Below are 26,437 nucleotides of genomic sequence, written 5' to 3'. Positions count from 1 at the left end.
TATTATTAATTAAAGTATACACAGATTTTAATTTAATATCATCATTTTTTATTTTCTTCTCAATATTATTATTACGTTTGAATTTAAATACATATTTCACCGTAATTAATATTTTTAACTATTTAATTTTTTGATAAGTACACAAGAAGTTGCTTACCACTTAATATAAAATTTTCAATTCTTTTTATTTTATTTTATTTTTTAATATTATCCTTAAAAGATACCGAACAAATTTTATAACTTAAATTTAATGTTTAATTTTTCAACACTTAAATTTTTTTAGTTTATCAATCAACACCTAAATGTCTTAGAAATAACTTTATATAAGATTATTTGAATATACCCTAATATTAAACCCTTAATTGATTTAGTATCATAAATCAATTAAACACCAATTCAATCGAGAAATTACAAAAAAAACTCATTTATATACAAAATAAATTATATTATTATGAGTGTTTTTTGTTTTTATCTTTTTTGCATTTTATGAATAAATCAAACATAATTATAATAAAATTTAAACCCATGATATCAAACATATAAATACCTAATCTTACCATTACTAAAATATTATTTAATTTTAATAAATATATTTGTTATATAATTTTTTATCCATGGGTGTGTGGTCTTTTAATCGCTTTGATATAACCTCAGTTACTTTCAAATTATTTGCACCCAACTCTAAAAAGTGAAATTATGGACTTGGAAAGTGCCTCAAAACACAACTAGCAAATAGCAATATTCCTTTGAAGGCAAGAACATTGAGATGGATATTCAAGTAACGGTCCAATGAAAGAAGGCCTTACCCTGCAATTATATAATAGCCAAAACCTTCAACAGATAGCTCTAAAAACTTGATCCAGTTTTTGATCAGTCTCGGACTTTTTCGCCAACAAGAGGTTGTATAATTCATGCTCATACTGGCACCTGGCGTTATCCATGCAACGTGAAACCCTACGTGTCATTATGTCAACTGCCAACACTTTTTTCGGGAAAACTCATCAACTCATGTATCAAATCCTTTAGTCTGGCAATTTCCAGCTTCTTTTCCTGACACTGAATCCAAAAAAAAAAAAAAAAAACAATACATAGAAAGAGAAATTAAAACATATATAACATGTTAAATAGTTGATCAAGAAAAAAATAAAGAAAAATAATGCAGAAGTAAGTAAAAAGAAGGAACAATACCTAGTGGAGATGTTTGAGTTTGTAAGAAACTTAGCTCATGAGCATGAGCAGGTGGTGCCAATCTCAGTGTTTGTGGCAATTCTCTGCCTATGTTTAGTTATAGGACATTTGCTTGAAGAGAACCGATGGGTCAATGAATCAATCACTGCGATCTTAATTGTAATTTCCCTCATTTCTTTGGAACATTTTCTTTACCATATACATATACATATATATGTTCATGTGTTTGTGTTTCATCTTTTTTAATTGCTTGAGAATCTTATCGAACCTTTCAAAATTAACATATGGATGTCTTAGGAATTTAAAGTCTAACTGCCATATTGTTGGTCTCAGGGAGGCATAGCAGGAACAGTAATATTGTTCTTGAACAAAGGAAAAAGCTCTCACATCCTTAGGTTCAGTGAAGAGTTGTTCTTCATTTATCTCCTCCCACCTATTATATTCAATGCAGGGTAAAATGGGTTTCAAATGTCATGAAAAATTTTCACATTTTTCCCCTGTTAATTAACCTAGATTTTGAAACTAGCTAACTTCATTCTTTGCTGGTTTGCTTGCAGATTTCAGGTGAAGAAGAAACAATTTTTTCAGAACTTCATAACCATCATGCTGTTTGGAGTAATCGGGGTTTTTATCTCTACCTCGATTATTACAGCCGGTAATTTTGATTCCACCTAGGATATCATTTTTCATATTTGTCTGGTGCAACAAGTTTTTCTGAAGTTCATGGATGGTACTCTTGTCCTAGGCAGTTGGTGGCTGTTTCCCAAGCTAGGATTTTTTGGTTTGACTGCACGAGAATATCTCGGTGAGATTCTTAATGATGTTATCTTGTCAACTAATATCTGTATTCAGGGTTAATTTCTTACTAGAATTGTCTGTGAATTTCATGCTGTTCTGTTTCAGCTGTAGGAACTATTTTCTCATCAACAGATACAGTTTGTACATTGCAGGTTGGTCAGTTTGCAAATCCCCCCCCCCTTCGTTTTTGCATATTATTTCACAGAAAGAGATTTTTACATTTGATTACTTCCTTATAGGTCCTTCATCAAGATGAAAATCCTTTATTGTACAGCCTAGTGTTTGGAGAAGGAGTAGTGAATGATGCAACATCAGTAGTTCTCTTCAACGCAATTCAAAAGATCGATGTTTCGAGAATTAACAGCCGAACATCTTTCCAGTTGATTGGTGATTTCATTTACCTTTTCTCTACAAGTACTGCTCTTGGAGTTACTGTGAGTTAATTACTCTTGAAGCTTTCTTCTGACCGTAAATGTCATTTATTATAATGTTAGGCTTTGATCCACTCTTGGTACTTCTTAATCTCGGCATGATATTTCTCGTTCTCTTGCAGTTCGGACTTGTAACAGCGTATTCTCTCAAAACCTTATACTTTGGAAGGTTAGAACCCTTTTTTTTTTTTTTACAATTAAAAGGAAAAAGGAAAAAGGAAAATGCCTTGAAGACATCATAGTAAAACCTGAATCCTTTTCTGTTTGCAGACATTCAACTGTTCGTGAACTTGCTATTATGGTTTTAATGGCATATCTGTCTTACATGTTAGCTGAGGTAACTCCTGATAAAAAGCTTGAAATTTGATGTTCGATTAATATAAATTTCAATACTACTATCCTTCACTGAAATAACCTTCTTCATTCTTACAAAAACGAGTGGAGCCTGCAATTTCTGCTTCTTCGTTTTAACAGCGTTATTTTTTTGTGCAGCTGTTAGACCTTAGTGGGATTCTCACTGTTTTCTTCTGCGGAATTCTGATGTCACACTATGCATGGTACAATGTGACCGAAAGTTCAAGAATCACGACAAGGCATGTACTTTGATATTAGTGACTAATGTTTATTGATTCATTGAGGTCAACAAGGCTTAACATCCACCATTTTCTATATTTTTTCAGGCATATATTTGCAATGATGTCATTTGTTGCAGAAACCTTCATCTTTCTCTATGTAGGAATGGATGCTCTTGACATGGAGAAATGGAAGATGACTCGACTAAGGTGTCTGATTATGCTTTCCTTCTTCCTTCAAAATTGGTTTACTTCTGTTTACCTTGAAGCTTATGATCTCGGTTTTGAGTTATTGGTTTCAGTGTTGGGACTTTAATGGCCAGCTTTGGAACCTTAGTTTTTCTAATATTGGTCGGACGTGCTGCATTTGTGTTCCCTCTCTCTGCTTTCTCCAATTGTTTGAACAAGCATCCCGATAGATCAAAACCATTAACTTTCAGACACCAGGTTACTATTTCGGTTTTTCATTGCAACTTTCTAGTAAGATATTTCCTACGTGATTGGTTGAAGACAAGTTTATAAACGTGTTATTTCTGCAGGTGGTTATATGGTGGGCTGGGCTAATGCGAGGGGCAGTATCAATTGCTTTGGCTTTTAAACAAGTATTTCCACTTTTCAATTGTGTTAGCTGTTCGATATTGTTAAATAATTTTCTGAATTGCATGTATAGAACTAAACTCATGCTCATAGGGGTTCCATTTTCCTACTGATTTTCTTGCTTGCTTCGTTAATACAGTTCACATTTTCTGGTGTGACATGGGATCCGGTCAATGCAGCAATGATAGCAAACACTATAATCGTTGTTCTCTTTACTACTCTGGTATGTAACTGAACTTTTCTAATCATTTACAAGATTTTGAATCTGAAGAGAAACCGTTATAATGCCATGCCTTCCGTAGTTGACAGTAAATTTTTTCTTGGTTGTACAAAGCTTTCCATGACTTGCCACCTGCACTAAATGAAATACTGTGAACTGTGATTGACATTCTAGGAAATCATTTTGTTTCAGGTATTCGGTTTCCTAACAAAGCCCCTTATACTCTGCCTGCTTCCGCAGCATGTAACTGACACAAGTGACGAGGCTCAGGGATCGAAATCCCCAAAGGAGGACATCACCCTACCTTTGCTATCCTTTGAGGGATCTGCCTCGACCAATATCCTTCGAGCAAAGGATAGTTTGAGTATGTTGATCGAAAGGCCTGTGTACACCGTACATTTCTACTGGAGAAAGTTCGATGACAGGTATATGAGACCGATATTTGGAGGCCCTATTAGCAGTCCACCAGAATGTTAAGATAGCCAACATCGTTATAGGCAGTGGTAAGTTCAGACTGAAACTGGATTGACATAATCAATTGATGGCAGTAAGTTTTCCCTTTTTCCGAAGGGCTGGTTGGGTTTTAATGTTAGCAAATGGCAGATCGAGATAGTACTATGCTAGAGGAATTGAACGAGTCTGGTTTGGACTTTTTGGACTTCTTATTTGTGTTAAAAACAGTCTTGAACATACTCTAAAATAGATTGCCTTAGAAGGGAAGCTATTAGTGAAAAATATGAAAATTGAAGTAAACGCAACAAGAAGAAAGATGGTAAAATATAGCAACAGTTGCAATACAGTTTCAATGCAATTTAACCCAGTTGTTATCTTAATTCAAGGATGAGAACAATGAGAAAACTGAGATAATTCATGTTTGAATCTGTCAGAAACTGTTTTATTTAAGGACCAACTTACCCTTGCATTGTGGTGATGTTGCCGCGACAAATCAAGCGTGACATGTTTTATCAAAACTACAAGATTGCTTGGTTGGTGGTGGAGGATATTTCCCTGTGACCACCGGCCGGTAAAGGTCCAGCATGTTCAATGCAATGTTACATACATGGTTGGCTCATCAGTTCCTTGTACCTGTGCAATTAGCAACAATGTTGCAACCAAGCAATTAGACAAAAGTTTTTCATTAGACACTACCAAAAAAGAAGCGAAAAAGAAGGATGCAATTAGTAAGAAATATGTTTATTACTTGATATTACTGATGATGGGTTGGGCTACCCGGTCTAAAGCTTCATCCAAAAAAATGGGAGGCTCAAAAAATTGAGGCCCGTTTAGAAAACTGGACAGGTCTCAAGTAAGATTTTTTTGACCTGGCTCGGCCCGAATTATATACTGAATATTTTATTTTATTTTTAATCATTTTTAATTGTTAACAATTTAATTTAGCTTACAATTTATAATTTGTTATAAAATTAAATATGTTGATTGGTTAATGTATAGTTTTGCAGGTTTTTGGTGCTATTGCGGTATTGTTGGTGATGCTTTTTTTTTGCTGTTTGGTGTTTTTTTTTTGTGCTTTTTGTTATGCTGTTTTGGTGTTACTTTTTATGGTGTTTTATTGTTCTTTCACAACTATTTATTATGTTGTTTGTTGTCGTTTTTAATATTATTTGGACATTATAGAACTTTTGTTTTATTATTAATTTTGTTATCATTTTAGTTCTAACTTGTTTCAATTTTAATATGACCACTTTTTATTATATTTTCAATTTGTGTATTGTTTTAAGAATTGTTTTAGTATCATTTTTTATTTGTTTCTTGTTTTAATATTTGTTTTTATGTTTTTAAATGTATTTGATTTATTATATTTTAAAATTTTGTATTTAATCAAATAAGCTAAAAATTTTAATATGGGCTGGGTCTGGTTGGGCTTGGACAATTTTTAGGCCCATGTTTTGGGTTGGGCTGGGCCCGAGTCTAGAAAACGGGCTCAAAATTTTGTTTAGGCCCGGCCCATGATCAGCTCTACTGGATATCTAAGATGCAACTTTTTCAATAATAATAATTCAAGATATATAGCTTAATCAAATAATTTCAGTTCTAGTTGTTAGACAAAACACGTTAGTGAATAAAATAAATTAAATATAATTAAACACATATAAAATGAAATATAAATAGAATGATTTATAATTAATTTATCAAATACGAAAATCAAATAAAACCATAATAAACAGTTGAAATAAAGGAGAATTGAGATTTTACGAAATATTGAGGCATGTGAAACATAGTTTTCTTAAAATAGATTCGGCCGCTCCAACGATACTTGGAGAAACATTGGCCGAATGTCTCCCAAAATACAACAACAACGGTGATCAAAGTAGCAGCAATTCTACAATGATCAACAAATGAACTTTACATTTTTCTATCACCGGAATGTTTTAGAAATACGGAGAGGCAAAAAGAAGAATCTTGAAATCAATAAGATTTTGGTATAAGAAATTATTGGAATATAGGTTTAATCCTATAGAATACACAACCTTTTATAGACATTTAGGATAGTGGACTGACCATATATAAACAGATTATGTCTACTAAGGAAAAATAAATTCCTGTTGGGCTAAAATATCTATAGGCCCGACCGATTTGGACATTTCGCGTTGCCCACGTCGTGCTGGTGCACCTCAACCCCGACAGGTTTGGACCTGCACCCCCTGCACGCGAGGCAAAATTAGAAGCTTAGTTATTCAATTACCCTTCAAGAGAGTTCACATATATAAACACATTTCACACTTGGTATTTAACCAATGTGAGATCTAAGCTTTTACTTTTCCTCAACAATATCTCCAAGTAGTTTAATTTGAGTATCAATTTATCATTCATCACTCAACCATTTTAAGCATATGATATACCGCTGTAAAGGTCTCATGAAGTAAAATATGAAACCATAATTTTATGATTTAACTCTCCACCTTTACCTATTGAGAATGTCTTAAAGTTCCCATAAAAGTAATTTTTCCAACAATTCCCCACATGAATGAATATTGATAATTTTATCCAAAAACATTGACTCGATGTGGTGATAGAATCTACGACCACTAGTTGCATAGGATAGGTATGTATCCACCCTTGAACCTTCTCTTGCAAAAGTATATTTACTTTACTAGCTGACCCGTAGACGTGATGTTCTTGAACTGTTCTGCCTTTTATGTAAACAATGATATATCTCACACAATTACTTCCCTCTCCCTGGCAAGGTTTTAGTTCTCATGGGTATGTTCATATAGCCGTGAACATTTCTTGGTTCTGCAAGAGTTTGAGAGAACTATGCCCCAATAGTCCCCTTGAAGCGATCCCACTTCACTCTCACATAGGTGACTTATATTGTTCGGTTTACTGAAACACACAATGGTCATTAAAAGCATTACTTAACCTATCCCATTTTTAGTCACTATTTACATCATAGGAACAGACTGGGGATAAGTACCCCTACAATGACCTCACAAGGTCTATGCAATAAGGTTGTCCCTTTGAACCTACATCTTAAAATCTCCAGTCAGCTAGGTAGGGTTTTCCTTCACATAGCGCCTTTTATTTTCATGGGTTTTAGTCACATTCCTTTCAATGTTTTAACAATATGATCTCGTTTTAAGCCTTTAGTTAGTAGATTCGTAATGTTATCTTTTGATTTTCTAAAATCAATAGAGATAACATCGTTTGAGATTAGTTGTTTTAACATTATTGTGTCAACGACGCATATATCTCAACTTAACATTATACGTTACGTTAGTAAGATACTCCCCACACTTTCTATTATAATTCACCGAAAAAAAAAAGTAGTAAAGCTAAGTAAAGTGAAGTAATTTTAATAATTTTGTTTGGCTAAACAGTGAAAAGTAAAGTGTTAATTATAATGAAATTTTACAATTATGATATTTTTAAAAGATTGTTAAAAAAAAAAAAAAGAAGGGAAGGGTAAAAAAATATTTACATCTTAAATTTTTTTGAGCTTTTCTTTCGGGATTAAGGTAAATTAAAAATTGAGCTTTCAATTTCTTTTTCTGTTCTTTATCTAAATTAAAGGAATGGATAATCATTTCCCTTTCCTTTCATTTCTCCCCCCCTACTCCAATCCAAATATAGGTTTAGGCTTTGTTAAGTATGAGAGATGGAAAAGTGTGAGGATGAAAATGGTTAAGATTTACCACCACTTTCTTACATTGTAGGTTAACCATTAGATTGAGAAATTTCTAACCCCACTCTTTTCCGTCCTCCATACTAAGCTTAACCTTAACTCGAGAAAATATCATTGTTATGGCTCGATGCGTTATGGAAAACTTTACAACACAAAGGAAGTTGGATTGAACCATGGTGGTAGTTGGTAGCAAATAAGTAGATTATATATTGTTTTGGTTAGACGTAGATTATATATTGTTTTGGTTAGACTACACAAAGCTACCTTCATCTTTTCCTTTTTAAAACATTATTTCATATTTCAGTTGGTTTAATCTTTGCATACTAATTTCTTTTGAAGCAGAGAAGACGTATTTTTTAGGATTACCTTGACATTTATTGATATTTTGATAGCAATAATTTTATGGTAAGGATTCTAATTAGGCTAAGCAAAAAATAAATAAGATGTCCAGTGTTGAACTTAACCAAAACTTGCCAATAAATAAAATGTCTAGTGTTGGACTTACTAATTAAAACTTGCCAACAATCATTGAGAGGAAATGAAAGCTTAAAATGGTGATTACATGTTTCTTATATGAACTATGTGCTTCATGTGAAGTTTATTTAATAGCCAGAATGTTAGATAGCCAACGTCTTGCTGATTTCATGAAAATTGTTATAGGCAAACCATTTCATCTTTTTCTCTTAGATTATGGCTGTTAATTTCTTGGTGATGCCACCATTTTATGTTTAGTGATTGATGATTGCCTTGAAAGGAAGCCATCAGTGAAAAATAACAAGAAAAATTGAAGTGATTGCAACAAGAAGAAAGATGGTGAAATTTAACAACAGTTTCAATACAAATAATATCTCGGACATGATTCATAATCTTCAGCTGTGCCTGTAACTTGAAGTGATTCAGGCTGCAAACAACAAAATATATCAGTTAGAAAGCAATTTAATCCAGATTATATCTTACCAAAAGATGAAAACAAAGAGAAAACTGATATAATTGATTTGAGAACTTACGCTTGCATTGTGGTGGTACGGGATGCTTACATTTACATTTCTGAGGCAATGCAAATGCACGGGAAGGTTCAATCTGGAAAGCAGGAAGAGCGTCCTTGTAGTTGCAGAGACAAGTCAAGTCGGCTTGTTTTATCAAACTACAACATTCCTTGGTTGGCGGTGGAGGATTTTTCCCGGTGACTGCCGGCTTGCACTGCTCCAACTTTTTCAATGGAATGTTACAGATGGTCGTCTCTTTAGCTCCTTCCACCGCTGCGATAAGCAACAATGTTGCAACCAAGCATTGCACCAAAAGTTTCTCAGTAGCCATTGCCATTTTTCTTTCCTCGGAACTTGTATCTAAATCCAATGCCAAGCAACACTCTTGGAGTTAATTTATAGCAAGGGGTTTTGAAGCTTCTTGATACGACAAAGGCTCTATTTTACATATGTGTGTGTATACATACATACATATATATATCTCTCTCTATATATGTTGATTTATGGCATGTGAAGCCAAATTCCAGTCTGTACGATAGTCACGAGAGAGCTTAAAAGAGGGAAGAAAATACAAAGGCCTTGAGGTGCTTGATTGGTAAACAACAAAGTTCTGTGAAGAATATTTTGATTTGCAAGATTTAGAAACTATGCTATACATCCATGGAATCTTTTGACATGAAGTATATATTTATTAAGTTACAATCAATATATATATATAATCAATCATATAAATAAATCAATACTAAGGCCTCCCTTTATAATGCGATTAATGCCTCGTCTAATTTCATAATTTCTCAATTACAAATTTTATATACACATAACCAAAGCTTGTAGAGATTATATTTGAAGACATTGAATTTGTAAAATTCATCTATCAATCAAATATTGTATTATCTCTCTCCTGTAGACATAATTCAGTGTTACATGTAAATTAAACCATTAATTTTTAAAATTAAATTTTATCATTTTATCTAAAATTTTTTCATTTGTGTGAATGTTTAGAGATATATTTGTTAAAGAAAATTCCACCCATGGCTAAAATATTTTCGAATTTTGGTGATGAATGAATTTTTTTTGTATTAGGAAATAAATAACAAAGAGAAAGTATAAATTTTATTGACTAATAAGGGTGTTTATAATACTTCTTTAAAATAAATTTTTATTTCTAATGCATCACAGTTTAATAATTATATTCTCGATTTTTGCAATAGACTCGAAGGGCTCTTTTTAAGGGGTAGAGTAAATAGCCAGACTGCTCCCTTATTAATGAATTTATTTGGGCTTTGATTGGAATTATCAAATTGTCATTCCCATTACTGGGCTTCACAGTATATTCAAACAGCCCATGCTACCTATCATACTTCTAATTTATCACTTCATTTTACCAACACAATATTAGAGAATTACTAGATATACAAATTTCTGTTGAAATATATTTATAAAAAAATTTACATATAAATTAAAGGAGGCTTTAGTTTAAATGGAAAATTTGAGATTTTGATGTGTTGGTTCATCATTTGTGAATTTATTTGGATTTATAGATTTAATATAAAAATATAAAAAGATTCTTAAAATATTTTTGTTATTTTTTTTAGTTATTTTCTAATTGAATTGGTATTCTATTGACTCGTAAAACTATGCTAATAGGCATTTAAGTTAGATCGTTAAAGATGAGATTCATTTTAATGCTAATAAATTCAAGTTTAATTCATCATAAGTCCCAAACGATAATCAAAACTTTAAATTGATCTATAAGTTTGTAAAAATTTTAATTGAGTTTTTAAAAGCATATGTATCATATCAATCATATCCTTCTATTAGCCTAACGTTAGTTTAAGTGCTAAATGCTAGCTCAAATATGAAGTGGAGCATGTTTTAACATGTTTTAAACACGTAATCAAAATTTAAATGCATGCATACCTATTGTATTAGTAGCTTAAATATGACGTATTAGAAAAATAAAATAAAATAAAACAATACCATTAAAATTTAATATGGTTATTTCCTTTTTTCTTTTTCTTTTTTTAAACTTGATCCAAGTTGTCCATACGATAACTTCAAATGTGTTTAAAATTTGATCTATGTGTTTTAATATGTTCAACATCAATTTTGAGTTAATATCTAACGCTCGAGCAAATGGCTAGGCTGATGGAAGGATTGATACTGTAACACCCATAGCCCGGTCCGATCATCAGCCCAAGTTACAGGAAATTATCATCGATATCAAACAAAATTTTTTACACCACTTGATACAATTTGCAGATACACAACTCGCATAACTTACAGTACACACAAAACACAGTACATATATATACAGCGGACCCTTCCACGGACAGAAACATGGCAGACTATCCTATGGGTAGTCCAACTGCATACTATCCTACAAATGGCTAAGTTGCGGACTGTTCCACGAACACATATATTATGGAATGTCCCATGAACACCTATTTTACGGAATGTCCAGCGGGCATTTAAGCCATGACACATGCAGTCCTATGCTTTTCATAACAACAATCAAATCAATATGTATCATTCATATACATGTTCAAAAATCAAAATCTATATCTATTTCATTTATAACATCAAAAGGGATCATAACAACTACAACTTAGACTCATTTATATTCACATGCAAGTATCCACCTAAATACATGCCACTTTACCGCAACGACATAAACAAAATCTACCAGTCAACAAACGAATAGTGTGAGCTTCTTGTGGATTCGATTAGTGCAACCCGAATGATCAAAATCTATAGAAAATGTAGCAATATGGGAGTAAGTATTTAAAACATTTAGTAAACTTATACAATTTCAACACGTAACTTACCGCACCAACAAATATATATGTAGTTTAATGTACGCGATAAGTTTACCTATCATACTACATAATTCCAATAATGTAAGTTTGTACACCGAATCAAATGTATAAAATGCCAAATATGCAACATGATATGTTAAACTTTCATATCCAAATAATCCACTTTCCTTTCAATTTTGTGTACTTGGAATTTATCCATCAAATCTTTCGTTACCTTTCATTTCATAACATATCAAATTAACACGTCGCAAGTTTTATGTTACTCGATGAACCATCGTAAAAGAGCTCAAACACAGGAACGCAACACATCAGGGGCTCGTTCGAGCTAATCATGTATAGAGGTGTCAATTTACCCGTCCGGGCTAAACCTTTAAAGACATGATAATAGCTTGGCTAGGGTTGTATATACATGTAAGGTTACTAGTCTATACTAAACCTTGAAAACGACATCAGGTTACTAGTCCAGGCTAAACCTGTGTCACATGTATCTTCGAGTCTACAACAAATGTTGGATCTCAGAATCATCATGTAACCATATGCATGAGCCTTTTACTAAGTTCGTCGGGACGATTTCATTCTATAACCTTATTTCCTTGTATCATAATTCAATATCTCTTTTTTATGTTAAACAAATCGAATCCCACCTATCAAATTTCCAATTATAAAATTAAAGAAAAAAAATTAAACAAATTTTATATTATATGAACTTACCTGGAAGAATGGTAACACACCACGATAGAGTCTACTTAACGACTTCCCCTTTTCCTCGATCTTCTCTTGAAAGATTCAAATCTTGATCTATAACTTAATTTAATTCAATTTTCATCAACCAAATATCATTTATCAACTTATTATGCATATAAGTCAGTTTAATTCTATCACTCACAATTCCTTTAATCCTCACACATTATACAGTCGAGCCCTTTTATAACAATGTTTATAGAAATCTCAAACTGGTTTCGAAATGTTTACACTTTAGTCCTGATATTTGAAACTAACAAAATTTCATTTTAATAAGTGGTCATTTTCATAACCTTTATTCTAATCTAATCATTTAACACCACAATTTTAAGCATTCAACAATGACAATCTCATGAATCTTTAATAGTTTTGGAAACGGACACAACTATTAACTAGATTGAAGTACAACAATATCAAAAACACAAAATCCATGCAAAACGGGCTCGAATTAGCTTACCATGCAAGAGCACAAAACTTGGCCGAACTTCCCTAGCTCAACAAGGAAGAAAGACTGTGATAGAGAAGATGAAAAAAAAAATGAATTCCCAAAAAATGAATTCCCCCCACCATCCACTATGTTACGGTATATATATAATCTAATTATTATATAAAATTAACATTATTTTAAATAATGTCAACACCTAACCGAACACTTTCTATAAATAAAATTACTAAGTTGTCATTTTAGGCCCTAATCAATTAATGCATTATCATTAGTAAATAGAAATCCATAATAATCAATTTTTACCACCTTTACGATTTAATCCATGTACTATAATTAATTTTCTAATTAATCAAATTACAGAACCAAAATTGCATATAACACTATATTGAACCGATGATTAGTAAATGTTAATATTTATAGACTCGATCATCGGAGAATGGGGTTATGAAACCACTGTTTTCGATACCTTTTGCCTGTGATTTTTTATCATTGATGATCGTTTTATGAAACACTAAACTAGACTACGATCACGATAAAGGCAAGCACACCTATCGAATGGTAGTATAGCAATGGTGAGTCCAGAATATCGTATCTACAATGACGAAAAGTACTAGTATTAACTATCTTTCTATTATCTAGCCTAGAATAGAAGGGATTTTGTTTTAATCTAAATTTAACTAAACTAATTAACTAATAAACACGACAGAGAGTGAAAAAAATAATCGAATAAACCAATAATAAAGACAATACCCAAGGAAGAATCCACTTAGACTTCACTTATTATTCTGACTCTGAATCAAAAGATTTATTCACTTGTCTTGATCTATAGAAATTCCTAGATTATATTAATATCTCTTTCGAGACTAAGAACATCTGACTCTAGGTTGATTAATTGAAATCTCTTTCTAATTAAAACCCCTGTTGTCGCATTAACTCGATCTATTGATTCCCTTATTAGATTTGACTCTAATCTGACAGATTTTTGTTGTCCTATCTCTAGGATTGCATGCAACTCCGCTTAATTATGGTAGGTCTACTCTTAAACAGGGACTTTTGCTCCTCTGAATAAGCACATCAACTTGAATTAATATCCTAAAAATATTAGATCAAGAATTAAGAACACATAATTAAGAACAAGAACAAGTATTTATCATTAAATTCAGAACATTAAATAATAAGATTCGTCATAGGTTTCATCCTCCCTAGGTATTTAGGGAGTTTAGTTCATAATGTGAAAGGAAAACATCTCAAATTTAGAAAAACAACAAGACATAAAAAACCCAAATAAACTTCGAGAGAAATTTGAATGGAGATTTTCAATCTTGAGGTGGATCTACTTCTGAGACGATTCCAACGGCTTCCTTCGAGTAATTTCTGCTTTTTGCTCTGCGTGCCCCCTTAGGTTTACTTCTAGTGTGCTTATATAGACTTTAGAATGCTCAGAAACCCTAAAAATTGGCTTTTTCTGTGTATTTGGAAAACCTGGAGCAATATCCACATGGGCCGCGTATTTGGAAAACCTGGAGCGATATCGACACGGGCGTGTGCTCAGCCTGTGTGGAATTCGTCTTGACGGTGTGGGTCTTTCAATCAGCCTGTTTTGTCTGTTTTTGGCCTGTTTTCTGCTCCTTTTGTTCCCCTATACTTTCCTGAGTATAAAACATGAAATTAAAGGATTAAAAGCATCTAATTCACTAAATTATATGATAAATCATCCAAAAGTATGCTAAGTATGGGATTAGAATGTGTTACTTTTATGGTTTATCAATCCTCTTTTGAGGAGTTTTTTCACGTTAAAATTTACAAATTCAATCTTTTTTATTTTACTTTATTTATTTGTTCATTGCATTAATGGGTTATCTCCCTACATCTATAGAGGGAATGAAAGAAAATTGCACTTCACAAGTTGAAAAAAAATGCCTTTAAAACAACCAATAAGGGTTTGGGATTTAGGGAAACAAAAAGCGTGAATAGTGCCTTACTAGAAAAGGAAGCTTGGAGAATTGTTAAGAACTAAAATTGGCTCATTCAAAAATTCCTTATCAAGAAATATTGCCAAAATGTAGAATTTATTAATATCATATTTAAACCGAACCACTTTTGAGCTTGGAAGAGCTTATTAGTAGACAAGAACATTTTTTCTTTTAAGGCTTAGCTTTGCAAGAAAGTAGAATCCAACACAGAGAAAGTGATGGAAATAAAACCTCCCTACCTAGAGCAAAAGCGACACTAAATATTAGTAAAAAAAACTCCAGAAAGCAACTGATTGCTATGGAAGCACAAATTTGATGGATATTTCTTATTGAAGTCAACTTATAATTTTAATGTAAACTAAGAGGTCTTGCAAGACAACAATGGGAACTCAAATCAAACAGTTGGCAATAAGAAGCTCTGGTCTAGATTATGGTCTTTGAAACTTCCTTTCAAGATAGTGATTTTCCATTGGAAATTCCTTAATAGTTGCCTACATTGTAAACTGGAAATGCATAACATAATTGAGACTGCAGACACAATAAACCCCATGTGCAATGATGCAGAGGAAACTATGGGAATAGCTTTCTTGCTTGAAATTTGGAACTGAGAAACAATTTGGAAAGTCGTTTGAAGAGTTTAAAAATAGCAGAAATAATTGTCACTAGAATAGTGTTGGTGAAACTTATACAATCTGCAGTGATTATAAACTTTTTAGGCATATCATTGAGGCTGAAAATACCAAACTGCACTACACAAAACAACCAATTCTCCAGCACATTCAAAGGATGAAAGTGACTTTTACAATTCTAGTAGTTGTCAAAGACTGACATGTTGGAAGAAGCTGGGCAAGAAAGGAAGCTTTCAAGGAAATACATCAAGTTTAAACCCCTCCCCCCAGAAAGAAAAATTGAAATTCCCATTTCCACCTCTACATTTATCCATAAGTTGAGTTATTAATTACATAAATAGATCAAGTTGATTTATACGCATATTTTATTTAATTTTAATTATAAAAATTTAATTATGTTTCTAGCTTTTATACTCTTCACGGGTTTGAAATTTAATTTATTTATTTTTTAATTTAATAATTGAAATTTAATTGGTTACGCTGTAAAAAAATAAAACTTCTATTAAAATTAGATTATGTGGTATTTAAAAAAAAACTTATATGGCCCTAGTACATATTTGGAAGGCTAAATAAATAAATAAAAATGTTGAATATTCGGTTGTGAGGTTCTATATTGCTGATGCAAAAAAGCAAAATGAAAGTTGAGATTTATATTTGCTTACATGACTTGGACGCAATTCTAAATTGACACGTCAGAATTAAGGGTGGAGTTGGGAGCCTTTAAAATGTAAAATTTTAATATTAACTTTTTAAGTTTTACAAAATTTTAATTGAATAAAAGGTAAAATTATATTTTGTCCTTCAAAATAATAAAATAATTAATATTGTTAATTATTTTAATTAAAGTGTGGATGTTAATTTTTCTTAATAGTACTATTTTAACAAAAAAATATTTTATTATGATAAATTTGAATGAGTGTTTTTATGAGAAAAAAATCTATAAATATTTTTAGTATTATTTTAATTATTGTATGACTATCAAGTGAATATTTCATTTGAAAAACTTTAAAATATTACACCCGTGAATTTAATAAAAACATTTTACTAGTAATAACAATTCATTAAAATTTTTAAATTCAAAAAACAAATAGATTAAATTCTGAAAGTTATATGTAATTATAGTTTATTTTTTAAATTTCAAATATTTTACTCTCTAAATTAATAAAAACAAACACTGTGGAAAAACAGCCATACTAAGCATTGTATTTATAAAAATGAAGGCGAATAAATTTGGCTTAATTTCGAAAAAAGAAATCCAAAGCCGAACCTATCTATAAACAGTTCACACCAATTATTCTTTCTTTGTTTTTTAAAAGAAATGCAACATTTATTTGTCCCTTTGCACCAGAAATAGGATGTCGTGCACGGCACATGGACAGGTTTTGGCATTAACAAAATGAACCTTGTCGGTTCGGTCGGTGGCGCTTTGTCAATGTGTACAAAAATTGAACATAGCATCAATTTAAAGAAATTAATAAATTGCTCTAAAAAAATAAAGTGCTTATACTTTTTCTAGGTAAAATATTATCTTTTATCAAATTTTAAGGAAACCAATTGGTAATGTAATACATTTGGGGACAAATGGGACCACTGATAAGTGGGATCAAATAATTAATTGTAAGGCTCTAAAAAGATCTTCCAAGAAAGGAAGGTGACGATGGAGACATCTTCACTCATTTTCCAATCAATTCCCAGATTTTGGCACCTTTTTTTTTTCACACATTAACTAAATCATCCATCTTTAATTAAATTTTTTTTTATATAATTTCAACTTTTTGACAACATCAATGTATTCGGCCCTAGAGCCTGCAGGCTGCTTCACCATCAATTCATACTTCTTTAGGTCCACAGCCCATAAAAGATTTAATTGAAATAAATAATTTTTTTAACAATCCTAACTTTTTCACCTTCTCACACAAAACTTGTTCAATAAATTTCCTGTAATTGATGGTTCAATAACTTGTAACTAAGAATTCAACTTCCATGGTTGGTATTCAACTCAAATCAGGTGAAATACAATTTTTTTATTTTAAAAAAAATACTAGATTAAAGTGGTAAATACAAAATAATTTAATTAAAAACTTATTTTTATCTTAACAACTGAACATTTAAGTTAACATTTAAAACTCATTTAAATTATTATATAAGATCGCTATTAGGGAGATAACAAAACTTAATAATAAAATAACTAATTAAAATATAATATTTTAAATATAAATAACTAAAATATAATCAGAAGAAAAAAAAATTATTTTTATAATTTTTCCTAATAATTCATTAAACAGTAGTAATTCATGTTGCTTACTAATTATCATCTTTGACAACTCTTTAAGTTCAAGTATATGAAATGTAACATTTCCAACTTTTATTTTATTTTATCTTTTTCTTCGGAACTGGTAATTTGGTAACTGCACAAGATCCCAAACTACACCTAACGCCCTACAATTACACGTTCCACACAAATTTGTCGACGTGTCGAAAAGGATAAAGCGAGTGCATTCGGTTCACAATACTCTCGGAAACACTCGATTCTTAACAGGATCAAATCTGTTTCAAAGCTTGTCTTGCTCTATGCTGTCTTTAAGGTAATACCGTAATAGCTATGTTTTCTTCTTCTTTCTTTCTTTTTCACTTTGCTCTTCTTAGAAGAAAATTTGATCCTTTGGTCCTTTATCTTTCTATATAATCAATCCTATAAATGAACATTTGTTAATACTTCTTTTCTTTTTTTTGTGTGTGTGTGTTTGTAAATTTTGATGGGTGTAAAGTCAAAAACTTTGAAAGGTAATGAATCCGTTTATTGAAAACCCGGAAAATCTAAGCTTTTTAAAGGTAAGTATTTTGGGTTTGCTTTGTTTTTTATGTTTCCTTTGTTGGGTTATCATTTCTTAGTTGTTCTTTTGAGTTTTCTTGGTGCTTATTTTCTCTTCTACTTTGGTTGTTCCTTCTTGGAACTGAATAATGAAAAAGGAGTTCTATTGGTACTAGTTTCTTGGGTTTTCAATTTTTTGAATCTTTGGTGATTGTTATAAGTTAAAAAGTATTCTGTAGGATGTTTTCATGACGGCTTCTTGTTAATATTTATGTTCATTGGATCTAAACTTGAGTTCTGGATTTGGATTTTCTATTAGTTTGCATCTGTTAGATGATAAAGGTATTGGATTTTCATGATTTATATAAGTTCTAAGCAATTTATATGGATAGTTTCGTGAAGGGTTGATGTTGTTTATAAGTTCACTGGATCTAAAGCTGACTCGTTGATTTGGTTTTTTCTGATTTTTAGATTCTGGGTTTAAGGAAGATTTTTGTAAAGGTTTAGCTACTTGGGTAGATTGAAGTCTAATTTGAGTCTTGCATTGGTCATTGGGTTCTGGATTCAGTTGGTTTAATTTTGAGAAGCACTGTTGGAGTATTTGGTAGATATGTCTAGTTATGTGGGTGTTCTTGTCTCTGATCAATGGCTTCAGAGCCAATTCACACAAGTTGAGCTTCGCAGCCTTAATTCCAAGGTAAGCATGTTTTGTTCCTTCCTCAACTTATTGCTTCAACTATTGAATTATTATTTAATTTTGTTGTTGTTTTTTTTCTGAATCTAATTTGACAGAGTTCTTTTTCTCTCTCTCTTGGATGGATGGTTTGATAGAGTTTTAATGGCCTTTTTTTTATATGATTTCTAGTTTGTTTCCGTAAAGAACCAAAATGGTAAAGTTACAGTAGGAGATTTGCCACCCTTGATGGTGAAGATGAAGGCTTTTAGTGCTTTGCTTACTGAGGATGAGATTAGGCAGATATTGGGCGAATCGTATGGTGACATGAGCAGTGAGATTGATTTTGAAACATTCCTCAGGGTGAGTCGTGTGTGTGTGTATATATATGAGCTTGTGCGTGCTATCAGTTGCATACTTGTTTTCTATTTTTCTGTTAATAAAAGCATCAAGAAAAGTAATCGTTGGTTCTGTTTAACTTATATGGCAGTTTACATTCTGTCAAGTTGCATAGAAGTGGGAACCATAGGTTTTAACCCTTTTTTGATACCGGAATTAGTTGAAGGAAGCTAACATTATGGTTGGTTGCATGGAATGAGCAGGTGTATTTAAATATGCAAGGTCAGGCTACAGGAAAACTGGGTGGTCCAAAGAATTCATCATCGTTCCTAAAGGCCTCCACGACCACTCTTCTCCACACAATCAGTGAATCGGAAAAAGCCTCTTATGTAACACACATAAATATTTACCTTGCGGATGATCCATTTTTAAAGCAGTTTCTTCCGCTTGATCCAGCTACGAATGATCTTTTCCATCTCGCAAAAGATGGAGTACTCTTATGGTACATTTATGGGGTGTGCTCCATTATGCATTTGCTTTATTTTTTTTCTTCAAAAAAAGCTGGTATGAAGCAGTGTTACTGATTCTGTTCTGTCTTATATTTGTGCAGTAAGCTTATAAATGTTGCTGTGCCTGGAACCATCGATGAAAGAGCTATCAACACAAAAAGGGTGCTTAACCCATGGGAGCGGAATGAGAACCATACCCTTTGCCTTAACTCTGCAAAGGCTATTGGCTGCACGGTGGTAAATATTGGTACTCAGGACTTAGTTGAAGGAAGGGTTAGTACAGCTATAACAGATTCCTCTATGTGTTAGAATGAAACATTCTGATAATCAAATGGTTTTCATCTTTATTATTTGTATTGCAGCCCCATCTCGTGCTTGGGTTGATATCTCAAATTATAAAGGTAGGCATCTAATTTCTTCTCTACCATTCATTTGCAATTTCTTGTGTAGCCTTTACACTGTCTTGATAGACTGAGAAAAGTAGGATTGTTTAACTTAAAACAAGTTGTGTTCAGGTACACTTTTTCTCATCCTTACTATCTTTTATAACTGCAGATTCAACTATTAGCAGATCTCAACCTTAAGAAGACGCCTCAGCTTGTGGAATTGGTGGAGGATAGCAATGCAGTAATATGTCACTTTATCATGTGATTGATGTTTAATTAATAATGAAGCATGAAATAAGCATGTTTCCCTTATAATTATTGTCACTTGCAGGATGTTGAGGAACTTTTGGGGTTAGCTCCTGAGAAGGTTCTACTAAAATGGATGAATTTCCATTTAAATAAAGCAGGCTATGAGAAAACTGTTGCCAATTTTTCTTCAGATGTGAAGGTATGTGATTCTGTTAATATTACATTGAGTCACAATAAACTGATAAAGTGTGTTGAGGTGGATGATTACACTTCAATTAGATGCATTCTTCTATTTTTCTTGCATCAGTATTTTAATATATTTTACTCATTTTCTCATACATGCAGGATGGAAAAGCTTATGCTTACCTGCTTAATGTTCTGGCACCAGAGTTCTGCAATCCATTGACCCTAGATACAAAGGATCCTGTCGAAAGGGCTAAACTTGTTCTTGACCACGCAGAGAGAATGGGCTGCAAACGGTATCTGAGCCCAAAAGACATTACTGAGGGCTCAACAAACTTGAATCTTGCATTTGTGGCTCAAATATTTCATGAAAGGTGAGAAACCACAAAAACTTGCGGTTATAATAGATGTTTTCAAATTATTATTTATTTATTTTTATAAAGCCTTTTCAGTTTAATGATTTCAAATCTGGAGCTAACTCCACTCTAATAGGTCTTATAGGTTGTGGTCATGTGCATTATAGAACTGTTCTTACGAAATTAGGAATCTAGGTGCATGGATTTTTTCATGTGCTTCAGGTCGTGAATGCCTTTGTTGTCATTTAACAGTATTGTCGCCTATATCTATTGTTAGAAAGATTGGGAGAAAGTGCTATGATTTGATGTTTAAACAGTTAAGCTGTGGTGTTATCTAATTTTTGTTCACAATGCTTTTCCCATGCCTTCAATCCATTATCTTGTCAGTATTTTAGATTGTTTAGTTAGTAACACTTAAGTCTGCTCTTATGTAATCAAGCAAGAAAACATGTGTGCTTTTGCAGGAATGGCCTGAGCACAGATAGCAAAAAAATCTCTTTTGCAGAAAGGATGACAGATGATGTTCAAATTTCCAGGGAAGAGAGATGTTTTCGACTATGGATCAATAGTCTTGGAATTGAGAGTTATGTTAATAATGTCTTCGAGGATGTCAGAACTGGGTAAGTTTTCCTCTTCGCTGATGTATTCGAATGGCTCAAGTTCCGTGCTCTATCCCTACTGTAGATTTTAAGCAAACATTACAAAAGGTTATGTTAAGGTCCTGTTTTTTCTTTTAAATCCTTCTGATAAAATTGAGACCATGAAAGCATCAGGTTGATTGCTTTTCTCTTATGACGAAAGCATGGATGGATTTTTCATGTCCAAGTAGGCAGTTTTTGCATATGTTTCATCAATTTCACATTCAGCTTGTTTCTGTCATATAGATCTCAAATGATATTTGAAGGGATGAACCGAAGGTTTGTAATTCAATATTTCGACTATTGACATAGAAAGCTTGATTTTGATGCAGATGGATACTTTTAGAGGTGCTTGACAAGGTTGCTCCTGGATCAGTAAACTGGAAGCATGCATCAAAACCTCCAATTAAGTTCCCATTTAGAAAAGTGGAAAATTGCAATCAAGTAGTAAAGATCGGGAGACAGTTGAAATTTTCTGTTGTGAATCTTGGCGGAAATGATATAGTGCAAGGAAATAAAAAACTCATAGTCGGTAATCTCTTCTTTTTTTTTTTTTGTATAATTTCCTTATCAACTTGATCTGTTTTTCCTCCGTTAAAGAGTTCAACTTTGTTTTTCACTAATATTATTATTTATAAAAAGGAATATGCATCTGGTGTAAGTTGAGTACCTTGACCTGCTTGCAAAGAGTGACAAATTGCTTTTTATCTTTCGGTGTATATTTGTTTCTTTTGTCTTTGTGGCACTGAGCTTTCATAAAAAGTTGTCAGTTCCTTGCTTCATGCTGTGGGGAATTATTTGCACCTTTCTTTTATTTATTCTTAAAAATATGCTTGGTTGTTGAATGTTGGATGGTTGTCCAAATGCTCAAAATGGATTACTTGTGTTACAGCTTTTCTATGGCAATTAATGAGGTTCAATATGCTTCAACTTCTAAAGAGTTTGAGATCTCGCTCCCGAGGAAAGGAGATAACTGATGCAGATATCATGAATTGGGCAAACCGGAAAGTCAAAAGTACAGGAAGAAGTACTCAAGTAGAAAGCTACAAGGTCTGCGTTATTCTTATATACATATTAACCATCTTACGATTTAGGAGTTAAGGCTGGTTAATTGTACATTATACTAAATTTGCAGGATAAAAGCCTTTCCACTGGACTGTTCTTCCTCGAACTTTTAAGTGCTGTGGAGCCTAGAGTGGTCAACTGGAACCTTGTAACCAAGGGTGAAAGTGGTATGAAATTTTTTTTTTAACTGAAGTTATTTTGGTCACATTTTTCATCTTTGAAGTGATTTTGGATTGAGCTAAAGTTGGAAGTTTATTTATCCTTGTTGGATTATAGATGAGGAGAAGAGGTTGAACGCAACATATATCATAAGTGTGGCACGAAAGCTTGGGTGTTCCATTTTCTTGTTGCCTGAAGACATCATGGAGGTAAGGATGCAACTCTTCTAGGTCACTTGCTACTTCGTTGCATCTTTAGATTGAGTCTTCAGTCTTTGTGGCATTCGCAAATTTATAAAAATTTTTGAATAACTGGATTGCATAATTATTGTCAGCACACTAACATAGGCAGGCAGGCAGGCTGCATTGTGAATCTCATCAGTTTTAAATATCGCAAATGGATGAATATTTGGAGTTTACAACTCAGATTTTCTTACGGTATTGGCAGGTGAACCAGAAAATGATCCTTACATTAACAGCCAGCATAATGTACTGGTGCCTTCAACACGCAGCGGAAGAGGGTGAGGTGGCTTTATCCCCTGCTAATGGCAATGGAAGCACTTACACATCAGATACATCTCCGGCACCATCCATTAGCGGTGAAGACGAAAGGTCCTCGCTGTGTGGTGAAATCTCAAGCTTGACTATGGATGATGCCGCCTCGGACATTACAGTCTCGTAATCTCAATGTGAGAATGAAGATACTGAAATTGCAACAGCGGAATCCCACGCATGAACACATGACAGGGTGAATATGGTTGCAGTTAGGCAGAAGAGGTCATAAACTCGTACAATTAGACCCTCAAAAGAGGAAATTCCTCCTTTTCTTTTTTGTTTATCAGTCAATTGTATTCTAGATAGTATTCTTTAGCAATAAGTACAGCATAAATTTCAATACACACTTGCTATGGAAACTGTTCAAAATTGCAAATAATGAGGCGATTTTGTTTTGTTTTTTTTTTCTTTTTTTTTTTTTTGGGGGGGGGGAGGTGGGGTTGCTAATTGATTTGTCACCGTGTCTTGCTGTTGGCCAAAATCAGTTTGGGCAACTTTCCTGGGTTTTATTATTATTATTATTTCATTTTTTAAGTTTATTATTATTATTTCTGCTGCATTTTCGATCTTGATTTTACAGTCCTGCGGATTATATGTATTTTTTAAGAAGTTAACCATGTAAACATTCCTTTAATGATTTAACGGAGAAGAGATCAGAATATCAAATGTTGATAGTGTTAACAATAAGAGCATGTTTGGTTTGGTGTATTGGCCCCTAATCGGTGGGCCCCACCTAATGTGACTGTATTCCATCGTTTGGTTTAGAAAATTTTGTTTCAGACCATGCAATCGATTATGAACTTGATGAAAGAAGTTGAACTTCAAGAGGCAGCTGTCGAACAAGCAAAAGAGGAAGCTGCAAGGGAGGCATGGATATTCTCGTCAAGGTGGAGGAACTTAAACAGATGCTGCCACATGCAAAGGAAGTAAATGACATGGTTGTGCACTTGTTGATAACCTAGATGTTTTAATTACCAAAACTAGAATGTAGTTTTACGATTTTTTCTGCTTCACATTTTATTTTGAGTGGTTATTTTCCTTCTTTACCGTGTCAAATTTTAAGTTTGATTGGTTTACTTTGATGGGTTTGTGTTATTGGATTAAGTTTAATCAGTAATAGATTATCTGTTGAGCCATGCTGCCAATATGTGATGAAAGTGTATGAATCTTAATGAACCGTTGTTGATTCTGCTGAAGCATTTTTCTGTCAAATTCGGTGAAATGAGTTTTCTAATTATGATCAATAATCTTTTTTGAGGTCCCTTTTCAAGTGTTTCATTAAATATATTCAGCAGTAGTACTGTTTAATTTGTTTTTAATTGTAGATCACTTGATTATCTCATGAAGCATGCTGTTAATTTGCAAAGTAGAAAGTGTATTGATCTCAATGAACCATGCTGCTCTGCCGAAGCTTTTTTCTATCAAATTTGGCATAACGGGGTTAAATTGAATTTGCAATGGTCGTGTTAAATCTGTTTTGAGTGCTGCTCTTGTTAAGGCGTGCCAAGTAGGAAATGGAGTTGAAGGAGCTGAAGAAGTTACATTTCTTTACAGGTTGACTCCTGGTGCCCGTCCAAAAAGTGTGTGAATGTTGCATGAATAGCTGGTAAGGTTATTTGTAACTTTAGTTTCTCTTTGCCGAGGATCTACATGTGGACTTGTGGGAAACGGGGCCTCATTAGCTTCTATGTTGCTTATAGCTTTGATATGTATAAATATAATATGGAGATTAACTTGAATAATGTGTACTGTGGGTTGAAACTATAAGGACCTTCGAAGTCCATTGAAGGATGTTAAATCATAAGATTATTAATAATTATGTTAAATTATATTTAATATATTTAATAATAATTATGTTAAATTATCTATATTATGATTTGAGTAAATTCATATAAGAATATTAGTTATTAAGAATTTTATTAAATTATATATTTTAATTATAATATATTTAATAATAATTATGTTTAAATATGATTAAATTATTTATTATTGATATTAATAATCTTATTAAAAATTAAATAACAATAACAATAATAATTTACCAAAACAAATTTCTGCTAATTATTAAGAATTTTATTAAATTATATATTTTAATTAAAATATATTTAATAATAATTATGTTTAAATATGATTAAATTATTTATTATTGATAATAATAATCTTATTAAAATTTAAATAACAATAACAATAATCATTTACCAAAACAAATTTATGATAAGGGTATTCTAGTCATTTTAGTTTTTTCCATTATGCTATTACATCTCTATTCCATTCAACCAAACACAAGATTACTATTATGCCTCTATTCCATTACATTCAACCAAACAGTTGATTTGCTATTACACCTCTATTCCAATACACCTCTAATCCATTACACCTCTAATCCAATACACCTTTAATCCAATACAGCGAACCAAACGTGCCCTAAAGGTCTTGTTTGATAAAGTGTAAAAAAAAATCAACCAACTGAAAATTAATATTTTTTCTAACTTAAATTTTTAAATACATTTCATAACTAGTAATGAAAATTACTAGATAGAATAGGGACATACTTGTCATTAAGAATAAATTCAATTCAATTTTGTTTAGTTTATGATTATATTATCTTTTATTAAATAATTTAATTATATTTGGTATTTAATTTTATGTAATATACTAAACATATTTTATGACTTTGTTGATATAACATACAACAAGGAAAAAATAACAAGGAAGAAGCATATGATGGTGTTAAGAAGATTGGTTCACCTAAAGAGGTCAAGACTTGCCTATAGTAAGCTTAAGGCTCAAAATGTCAATCATTTTTCTATTGCTAGGAGTGTATTTATAAGAGAGGTCCTCTTATCTTATAGTATGATGTAATAGGCCATTATAGCGGATGTATTGACATGGTGTATGTGAGGTGCGGACATTGTGCTCTAGATAGTGTGAGGTTGTTACTTTCTGATGGGGATCACTCATCGTTGGAGGT

At 32.3% G+C, this 26,437-nt stretch overlaps 3 protein-coding genes across 7 annotated transcripts; 2 read left to right on the top strand and 1 right to left on the bottom strand.

Annotated features, from left to right (window-relative positions):
• Positions 1 to 1,062: 1,062 nt before the first annotated feature.
• On the top strand, positions 1,063 to 5,443 carry LOC107917113 (sodium/hydrogen exchanger 4). 2 transcript variants are annotated; one of them, XM_016846496.2, is made up of 15 exons: positions 1,063 to 1,347; positions 1,522 to 1,640; positions 1,746 to 1,843; positions 1,934 to 1,993; positions 2,092 to 2,138; positions 2,226 to 2,420; positions 2,540 to 2,586; positions 2,688 to 2,754; positions 2,910 to 3,010; positions 3,098 to 3,199; positions 3,292 to 3,436; positions 3,529 to 3,591; positions 3,726 to 3,809; positions 3,999 to 4,309; positions 4,694 to 5,443. In XM_016846496.2, exons 1-14 carry the CDS (start codon positions 1,198 to 1,200, stop codon positions 4,281 to 4,283), a joined length of 1,563 nt encoding a protein of 520 aa, XP_016701985.2. In that variant the 5' UTR covers positions 1,063 to 1,197; the 3' UTR covers positions 4,284 to 4,309; positions 4,694 to 5,443. The 2 variants fall into 2 exon arrangements, with proteins under 2 accessions (XP_016701985.2, XP_016701984.2); XM_016846495.2 differs by lacking the exon at positions 4,694 to 5,443 and having other exon boundaries at positions 3,999 to 4,644.
• Positions 5,444 to 8,743: 3,300 nt separating this feature from the next.
• On the bottom strand, positions 8,744 to 9,396 carry LOC121206111 (putative lipid-transfer protein DIR1). The gene is made up of 2 exons (XM_041076406.1): positions 8,958 to 9,396; positions 8,744 to 8,851 (listed from the first exon to the last, which is right to left on the bottom strand). The coding sequence occupies exons 1-2, from the start codon at positions 9,271 to 9,273 to the stop codon at positions 8,847 to 8,849; spliced, it is 321 nt and encodes a 106-aa protein (XP_040932340.1). The 5' UTR covers positions 9,274 to 9,396; the 3' UTR covers positions 8,744 to 8,846.
• An 8,723-nt stretch (positions 9,397 to 18,119) lies between these two features.
• LOC107917821 (fimbrin-1) lies at positions 18,120 to 23,865 on the top strand. 4 transcript variants are annotated; one of them, XM_016847159.2, is made up of 15 exons: positions 18,120 to 18,375; positions 18,827 to 19,052; positions 19,221 to 19,391; positions 19,631 to 19,869; positions 19,978 to 20,149; positions 20,239 to 20,277; positions 20,432 to 20,503; positions 20,594 to 20,710; positions 20,857 to 21,068; positions 21,515 to 21,670; positions 22,021 to 22,220; positions 22,581 to 22,738; positions 22,824 to 22,920; positions 23,030 to 23,121; positions 23,360 to 23,865. In XM_016847159.2, the coding sequence occupies exons 2-15, from the start codon at positions 18,966 to 18,968 to the stop codon at positions 23,591 to 23,593; spliced, it is 2,046 nt and encodes a 681-aa protein (XP_016702648.2). In that variant the 5' UTR covers positions 18,120 to 18,375; positions 18,827 to 18,965; the 3' UTR covers positions 23,594 to 23,865. The 4 variants fall into 4 exon arrangements, with proteins under 4 accessions (XP_016702648.2, XP_040932326.1, XP_016702650.2 ...); XM_016847161.2 differs by having other exon boundaries at positions 18,130 to 18,327; XM_041076392.1 differs by having other exon boundaries at positions 18,120 to 19,052.
• The last annotated feature ends 2,572 nt before the right edge of the window (positions 23,866 to 26,437 follow it).

The sequence above is a fragment of the Gossypium hirsutum genome, chromosome A01 (genome assembly GCF_007990345.1).
Source record: "Gossypium hirsutum isolate 1008001.06 chromosome A01, Gossypium_hirsutum_v2.1, whole genome shotgun sequence".
Lineage (NCBI taxonomy): Eukaryota > Viridiplantae > Streptophyta > Magnoliopsida > Malvales > Malvaceae > Gossypium > Gossypium hirsutum.
Note: the sequence above shows the minus strand (reverse complement) of the source record. Positions and strands in the feature narration are given on the sequence as shown.

Bases quoted from the DNA above. Each gene is read 5' to 3' on its own strand.
- LOC107917113 (XM_016846496.2), top strand. From the start codon at position 1,198: ATGTTTGAGTTTGTAAGAAACTTAGCTCATGAGCATGAGCAGGTGGTG. The intron at 2,421-2,539 runs GTGAGTTAATTA...GTTCTCTTGCAG, and splicing joins GTACTGCTCTTGGAGTTACT to TTCGGACTTGTAACAGCGTA. The intron at 2,755-2,909 runs GTAACTCCTGAT...TTTTTTGTGCAG, and splicing joins TGTCTTACATGTTAGCTGAG to CTGTTAGACCTTAGTGGGAT.
- LOC121206111 (XM_041076406.1), bottom strand. From the start codon at position 9,273: ATGGCAATGGCTACTGAGAAACTTTTGGTGCAATGCTTGGTTGCAACA.
- LOC107917821 (XM_016847159.2), top strand. From the start codon at position 18,966: ATGTCTAGTTATGTGGGTGTTCTTGTCTCTGATCAATGGCTTCAGAGC. The intron at 19,392-19,630 runs GTGAGTCGTGTG...TGGAATGAGCAG, and splicing joins ATTTTGAAACATTCCTCAGG to GTGTATTTAAATATGCAAGG. The intron at 23,122-23,359 runs GTAAGGATGCAA...CGGTATTGGCAG, and splicing joins TGCCTGAAGACATCATGGAG to GTGAACCAGAAAATGATCCT.